General features: G+C 43.8%; 1 protein-coding gene across 1 annotated transcript in view; it reads right to left on the reverse strand.

Moving 5' to 3' along the window:
• The window catches only part of LOC149867305 (aldehyde oxidase-like), an 87,477-nt gene that overhangs the window by 62,176 nt on the left and 16,831 nt on the right, over positions 1 to 8,470 (reverse strand). The window contains exons 2-3 of the mRNA XM_090045149.1: positions 6,908 to 6,984; positions 728 to 785 (exon numbers count right to left, since the gene is read on the reverse strand). Of these exons, the coding sequence (XP_089901275.1) occupies positions 728 to 785; positions 6,908 to 6,967 (118 nt within the window). The 5' untranslated portion in view covers positions 6,968 to 6,984. The remainder of the gene's footprint in view (positions 1 to 727; positions 786 to 6,907; positions 6,985 to 8,470) is intronic.

Genomic DNA, 8,470 nt, shown 5'->3' on the forward strand with positions numbered 1-8,470 from the left:
ATATGCCAGATCCAAGGTTCCATGGGCAAGATATGGGTCATGGGCTGTCAGTTGCCAACCCCTGGATTACAGCACAGTTCCCCTTGTGTAAGTATTCATGTACACACACAAAACCTCCTCTTCCTTGAAGTACAAAATCAGCCCTTAGATGCAAACAAGTGCTTGTATGGTTTCCAGCATACGCACCACTATATGCTTAAGAATAGAATTTGACCCAAAGAAAAGAAGTCTAAACAGCAGTAAAAATGACTATCATCAAATCACATGCTTGCCCCAAAATGCAGCCCTGTAAAGATACAAAGACAGTTCAAAAATAGCACTGGAACTTTTTCACTTCTAAGAGGCAAAAAATTTAGTGTATTGAAACAGTACAAAGAAGCAATCAAGATCACATAGAAAACTGATGTTAGCTGCCTGTCCTATACTTTATGCAACTTTTTCATACATTTGAAAACAACTGTTTCCAAAGTCATTTGCTTGCAAGAATTTGGAATAGAGAAATAACAAGCTTGCACTCAGTATTAATTAAGAATTACTATGCTTATATTTGATCATATTGAAGGTACTTCTTAATCTTCTTTCTTCTTTAATGCTTCCCATCTTCTTTCTCCTATTCTCCACTTTTACCTTCTACTTCTTCCTCTCTTATTATTTATGCTTTTCTGAAGAAAAGCAATTTAATCTTCCACGGCTTCAGATAAGTTATATTGAACACAAAAAAGGATACGTCTTTTTCGTAAGTAAGACAGCAACATTATTTCAGGATCAGCATTCTTTTCTATTATCTGCAGCATAGAAAAGAAAAAGTATCACAGGATAGCTCACATCGGATTGTCAGAAAGATTTATATTTTGGGTGGGTCAAATTCAATTCACAAGTAACTGCATTACAATGTATAAAAGATCAATGAATAGAATTGCATTCTGGAGAAACTTTGATACCGTCCTTCACCATATATGATGTGAAAAATCTGAAAGATATTTATGGTCTTTGTAGGTAAGCTAGTTTGATTGCTGTAAGGAGCAATAAGAGCATACTCCCTAAAACTGGGAAAAATACTATTATTCTTCAACAACAGGGCTGCTGCTTCTTCTTTCATATGGCATCAGTATCAACTTCCAAAATTATGAGCTACTGTATTATTGCTCAACCTGTAAATTCCATCTGCCCCATCAGGGTATGTGTAGAGATTGCAGCTTTAATTAAATGCTGTGCTGTTTGTTGGATTCTGCGTTCACACAGGGAGCTATCCAAAGTGTTCATTTTGTGAAGTGTTGTTTTGAAGCATCTGTATCCAGATCTCAGTCTGTTCACACTTCTTTGTCAAAGTCATGACCAATGGGGGACTCATTTGGTGTTGGTATAAAGTGCTAGGAATAGGAATGTAGGAATAAGTCCAACCTTTCCCAATGGTTGGTCCACTCCGTTGCTGCCCATAGATTTGGTTCAGCACCCCCAACCTCTTCCAAGAGCTTGGGGGCTTCATGTACAAATGGTTTATGACTTTTAAGCTGTGCCCATCTAAGCCAGAGCAATTGCTCCCAAGTGGCTCAGGGCTGCGTGATCCACACTCAGGCTTTATCTACCTCTGGCACTAGTGTCTGCCATGCGCCATTTCCTACAGGATGCTCCTGTTGCTCACCCACTACATCTTGTTCTTAAAAGAAGATGCAGGAGGCTCCCATATGACCTGGACTCATTAAGGGGTGCTCTGGATGGACTTCCCTTGGGGTTCCACCTTCCTTACACCCCTTCCAAGTGCCAAAACATTGGTCTCATGCGGCACAGTAGACAGTCTGGACTCCTCTGTGGTCCAGCGTGCTGTCTCAAACTGGTTGGGCCAGCCACGTATTTTAGGTGAGCTGACTGATCTGTGCAGCAGCCGTGGGTCCACTAGGGACTGGCAGGAGCTGTTTCACGATCGCACCCTGCCTAAGAAACCTAACCAATATGGATGAGTGGTCTTGCTCTCTGAAGCCACCCCCTTTGACTGGACAGGCCTTCAGGGCTAACCTTATTCTGTTCACCAGAGTCCCCAGGAGCTCCTGGCCTCTCAGCTCCAGTCAAGGTAGCAACAGTATGTGGCCCTAGCTTAAGCCCCAGGAGAAATCAATGGAACTTTAATGTAGAAAACAGGGAGAGAATGCCCTTCCACCCACTCATGCATTCCTGTCAGGCACTGGGCTGTCGGATCCTTGGCCTTTCTCTGGGCCTTGCTCCAAGGCATTGTCTTCCCAAAAGGCTGTGCTCCCCTCTGGGTTGCCCCTGGCATCTCCAGGATGTAGTACAGCTAGGTGTGCTGGCCAGGAGCCTATAGCTGCCTTGCTGCTGCTGCTTTCCGTCTCTCTTTCCTGCACTGGCTTTTGAAGGCCCTTTCTGGCACCAGCAGATGACATCACACTCTTGTGCCACTCCAGCCACACCAAGAGCGAGTTTGCAAAGTGCGTAGAGGGTGTTGCCCACCATTCTGCATTTTCCATTGCTGCACCTGGACCAGGTAAATGATCTCAGATCACGGCTCTCTCTGGGCCGTGTCCCCGAGCTTCCATGTCTTCCTTACTGCCTCTCTGCCCCCAGCACCAGGGTCTCCAGCCCTGTGGGGCTGTCATTCTGCGACATACTCCCCACTTTAAGTTGCCCTAGGGCACTTGTATCGTGGGTTCCTGTTTCATACCTGTCAACTGAGTTCCGTCACTTGTGTCACATCCCTTCCTGGGAATTCGGTTCTCACTCCCATACCTGGGCAAGAAGTTGGCCACAGTGTTAGTTCTCCCAGGCTGGTGCACTATCTGGAACTTAAAAGGTTGTAAAGATAAGGGTCCACCTCATTATTTGGGCATTACTGGTCTTGGCATGGCTGAGCCATTGTAGGGGGGCATGATCCATGGCCAATTTGAATTTCTGACCCATGACATAATAGTGGAAGTGCTCAATGGTCCACTGAATGGCCAGACATTCCCTTTCAATAGTGGCATATTGTGTTTCTGCCACGTGAAGTTTGTGGCTGGCAGACACCACTGGTCTCTCGACACCTATGTCCTCTTGCATCAACACTGTCCCAACTGTAGAGTCTGAAGAATTGGTCTGTAAAATAAAGGGTTTATCAAAGTCAAGCGTGTGAATCAATACATCCTGGCACAGGGAATCCTTGAGCTTCTCAAAGTTACTGGTCATCTTGGGTGTCCATCGAATAGCTCCCGAACCTTGTCCTTTCAGGGCTTCTGTCAAAAGGGCTGCTAACTCAGAAAAACGTGGCATGAACCGCCAATAATAATTAGTTAAGTCTAGAAAGGGCTGCAGTTGTTTGTGGTTGTAAGAGATTTGGAATTCTCAGATACCTTCCACTTTTTCCACCAACGGCTGGATAACCCCTTGCCCTACTTGAAAGCCAAGATATTTTGTTTCCCACATTCCCAATGCACATTTTCAGGGATTGGCCATCATCCTTAGCTCCATTAACATGGCCTGCAGGGCCCGGATATGTTGGAGCCATGTTTCAGTGAAGATGACAATATTGTCGATGTATGCTGGTGCATACTAGATGTGAGGTGCTAGCACCCAGCCCATCATACATTGGAACATGGCTGCTGCCCTGTGGAGCCTGAAGGGCATCTGCACAAATTTGTAAAGGCCCCACGAGGTCCTAAATACCATTTTAGCCCAATCCCAGCAGGCTACTGGAATCTGCCAGTAGCCCTTCAATAGATCCAGTGTGGAAATGAAGTGGGAAAACCCAATACATTCCATTAATTCTGTGACGTGACATCGGGAACATGTTGAAGACCTCTATCTTGTTCAGCCTCCTAAAGTTTACACATAGGCAGAGGGATCCATTGGGCTTAGGCATGGGGACCAGTGGGTTGCGACAGGGGCTCCACAAAGGTTGGATCACCCCCTGTTCTAACATCCTCCCAAGTTCGTTGTGTACCTTGTTCTGAAGGTGGCGTGGTACTGGCTGCCACCGTTCTTGCACTATCATCCCTTCAGAGGTGCAGATTTTGTGTTGGATGCTGCAGACCCAGCCTGGCTTATCCTGGAAAATGTCCTGGTAGGCTCGTACTAGGGCTAGCATCTCTTTCTTCTGAAGAGGAGTTAACCCCATGCTCATTCTTACCTGTTCTTCCAGCCCTATCTTTTCCCCTTTGGGGCTGCACTGAGGCTCTTGCCACTCTCTAAATAGATTCATGTGGCATATTGGTTTTCCCTGATGGTGCCCCAGACAGAAGACTCCCAACCTTATTTTGTTTCTCTGCCCCAGAGTCCTTGGGAGCTCCTAGTCTCTCGGCTCCAGTCAAGGCGGCAACAGTACGTGGCCCTAGCTTAAAACCTCAGGAGAAATCAATGAAACTTAAATTTAGAAAATAGGGAGGGAGTGCTCTTCCTTCCATTCACGTGACCCTGTCAGGTGCTAGGCTGTTGGATCCTCCACCCTTCTCTCTTCTTTGCTCCAAGGAGCTGTCTCCCCAAAAGGCCATGTTCTCCTCTGGAACGTCCCCGGCATCTCTGGGACGTAGTATGGCCAGGCGTGCCGGCCGAGAGCCTACAGCTGCCTTGTTGAAGCTACTTCCCATCTCTCTGTCCTGTGCTGGCTTTTGAAGACCCTTCCCAGCACTGGCAGATGATGTCATACCCGACACCACTCCAGCCACACCAAGAGCGAGCTGATAAAAGGTGCAGGTGGTGTTGCCTGCCATTCCACGTTTTCTGTTGCCGCACCTGGGCCAGGTAAGTGGTCTCAGGTCATGGATCTCTCCAAGCTGTGTCCCCAAGCTTCTGTGTCCTCCTCATTGCCTCTCTTCCCCCAGCACCGGCGTCTCCAGTCCCACGGGGCTGTTGCCCTGTGTCATAGGCCTCTGAAGCTTCCATCTGCTTGGGTCATCAGCTAGCAGCTGATAGAGCAGATGATTCGTCCTCTCTTGCCTTTATTGCCAGTAGATGTTAGGGTCTGTCTTCTTATGTCACATGGTCTAGTGCCCAAGAGTACAGGAACAACAGGGCTGCTAACCTCACAAAAGTGGTAGACAGATGTGAGCTAACCTGTAGCTGAACCAGTTAATCATGAGAGAAGCTCTTCAGACAACATTAGATAGCCAATTAAAATGCTTCCTAAAGACTCCTATTTAACTATAGCCTGTGGCTTTAAGTCACAAATCTAGCATTACAGATTCAGTGCCAGGTTTTACTGCAAAACTAGTTTAAACAAAAGGTGATAGTAATGTGTCTATCATCACTGCTCTTTTCCTCAATAACTTTTCTGAAAATGACTGTTACAACCAAAGGCCACCTGCTCACTAACATGGTTTATACTCCTGGCTTGTTTAACTTGATCACTCAAATCACTAGACCATTTTTTTTCAGATTACAAAGTATTCCACAAACAATATGTGACGTTCTTGCTAAAACCTAACACACTATGTTCTATATTTACCTTCCTTTTAAATTTCTTCAACAGATGATAGGAGGAAAATCTGAATCAGAAATCTGTTGCACTACACTGATAACAGAGAATGGAGCAGCATACACATATGCATGTAACCTTAAAAAAATCAAACTGCAGTAATAAAACACAGAAATTTTAACTACACAGCAAAAGTGAAAAAAAATGGTAATTGTTAGAACTGTGGCTGTGTAGTGGTAATTTGTTACATGTGTGTTGTTTGTACCCAGTGGAATTAGTGAGCATCCTGAGCGACATCCCCAGTGTCTGATCCCAGGACAGCTTTATAATGTAAATAAACCATGGAAAATGTATTTTAGAAGTAATAGTTGTTGCAAAGAATATGATGCAAAAGTCAATAGGGAACTTGACTGTTGTATTTAAGTATATATACACAAGGTAAATTTAAGACAGGAAGTAATATTTGAATGAAATAGTCTAATTTTTGTAGTAATGCTGTATTATTAAAATAATTGGCATTTTTACTGGACTTAGATAAAAATAAACCATTAAAATACTTAGACTTTGTCATGTGCTGGACATGATCATTTTATTGAACACCTGATAGCTCACGTTTTCTAGTAAAGCTAACACAAAGAAGGCTTGATCATTTCAGTACCCACAGACAACTACTGTATTCACAGAAGCACACTCATTTGTAGGTGTAAGCCCTTACACTAAGCAGAAAAATGAGCAATACCCTCAAAAATCTCAAAGTGCAATAAGTTAAATGCATATAGTTTATTGGGGAGATGAAAAGTTTGACATAATACAATGCATTATATTGTGTTTCCTTTTGTGCATGGAACTTGCTTAAAAATTTTAGTGCCTCCAATGGTTGTTGTCTCTTTGGATTTTTTGCATGGGTGAGTTTTGTTAATTAGAAGTGGTTCTTTTGTTTTGGTCTGCTTTTCTACTATCTGCCTGAACATTTTGGTGAACAAGCGAAATATCAAAGTAGTACACAATATATTTTAATAAAATAATCTGATTTGTAAATCTGTGCTAAAGTGGTATTAACTTTGTTTATGCTATTTTTAATCCTGCAAAATATAAACTTCTTAAAAAGTCATGCATGTGCTGAAAGAAACAAAATACTTTGCATTTTAAAGAGAGTAAATTAAAAACCATAAATTCTTCTATCACCATGCATTTACTTAGAACATTACTTTTAAAACAACAACTATTTTAAACAATATTTTTCATGATTAATGGCTTACTTTCTATATGCTGGAAAGGAAAAACCCATTCCTCTATACTTAAGTGACCTCAACTACAAAAAAATAACATTCCAAATGACACAATAAACTGATTTAGCCCATATATGAGTACAGTAAAATCAAACAGAATGCTATTTTTTAATAATAAGGCTTCTTTTCAGAGAAGAGCTCTTCTGGCAGAAGGACATATTTTTCATCTAAGGAGTAACTGTAAGTCCACTCTTTCCATCCCTTTCCCTCCAAAACATACCTTTCTTCCATTCACAAAGAAAATCAATTCATCCGACTGTGCAGTTGTGGAGGATGACATTTTAGCACCAGAAAAGTCTAGGTGGTAAAAACAAAACAAATTCACTATACAAGGAGTTGATAAACTAGAGTTCTGATCATCAAATAATTATGCTTGTGTGAGAGAGGAGGAGGAGAACATTGGAACAGGGAAGGGAAGAGGGTGGAGACTTGCTGTGGGCAGGCAGTAGGTGTGTGAAGGAGTTCAGGAAAAGACAGAATATACTGGGTTGTTTTAGGACACTAGTAAAGTAGCCTGGACTTTACTGGTTGATTCTGTACGCTAGACTGCTACCAGCACTTGAACTACCTAGTTAAAGTTCGCTCAGGTATACACACCATATATTGCAGTCACAAAATTATGGTGTTGAGTAGGAAGAGTAGTCAGGTATAAGCTGGGCTCAGCTAACTAGCTGAGCCCAAGCTAAACTCAATTGATCTTTTAATCAAAACAGACCCTTACTTCCAGACCACTATTCAACTTCTTAAACATACTTTTAGTCTTATCTTCAATCATTTTGATGTGGAATGCATTAAGTTGTTGTGAAAGGTATAATGCCGAAAAGATAAAAGATCTTTTGTTTCACTGGCCTGGCTTGTTTCCACCCACCAGAATTTCCAACAGCAGAAAGCAGCTGCCATCACCAAAAATGCATACACATTTGTGTGCTTCTGCCAGCTCTGTGCACCTTCATCCAGCATCTGAACAGTGAGAGCCCAAAGAGCACCCTGGAAAAGCACCAGCTACTGAAGGAACTGCAGCTGCTGGCAGAAGCCTCATTTCAGTTGGTAGAAGTGGTTTTACCTCTTCTGGCAGGAAAAGATTTCTGCTGCTGTAGAGGATTTTTGAATGCAAACACATTCATGCCTGTGGGTCATACTTTATGACAAAGACTACGCTATAGTTCTAAGCAGTGGGCTATATCTTAGGGCTCTGCAAAATTTTGCCAGGTGTTTTGCTTCAAAGTTGTTTTGATGCGTTTGGAGCTCAAAACAGCAAAATCAAAACAAAACAAAACAAAAGCCTTTGAAACAGCTTTGAAACAAAACAAGGGCACTTGAAATGTTTTGAGTTTCAAAGCTGGGCTTACTTGGCTTCAGCTGGTCCCAGCCAGCAGCGGCAGCCTCCTGTCATCTGGCATGCAGATCTAGGGGTGGTGCCCCCCAGGAGGAATCTGGCACAGCCCCACAGCCCTCCTGGGGGTGTGGACCCCCCGGACATGAGTGACTGGTGCCTCCTGAACCTGGGGGTGTATCCATAGAAGCTGTCAATGGTGGTGGCCGTCAGGGGTGGCACCAACCCTACCAACAGCATCTGTGTCAGCCGTCAGGAGATGCACCGGCCCCTTCATGGGGTCATGTGCACCTCCATGCACCCCCTACCAGTTGCCTATGTCCCTGGATCTGCGCACAGGATGACAGCATGCTGTTGCTGCTGGCTGGGGCCAGTGGCAGCAGCAGTTTTCCTAGCGCTTGGCATGGGCTGCGCCCAGCACCGGTCCCAGGTGGCAGTAGCACGTGTCTG

The sequence above is a fragment of the Crocodylus siamensis genome, chromosome 4 (genome assembly GCF_052110815.1).
Source record: "Crocodylus siamensis isolate JL-2025a chromosome 4, ASM5211081v1, whole genome shotgun sequence".
NCBI classification, from domain to species: Eukaryota; Metazoa; Chordata; order Crocodylia; family Crocodylidae; genus Crocodylus; species Crocodylus siamensis.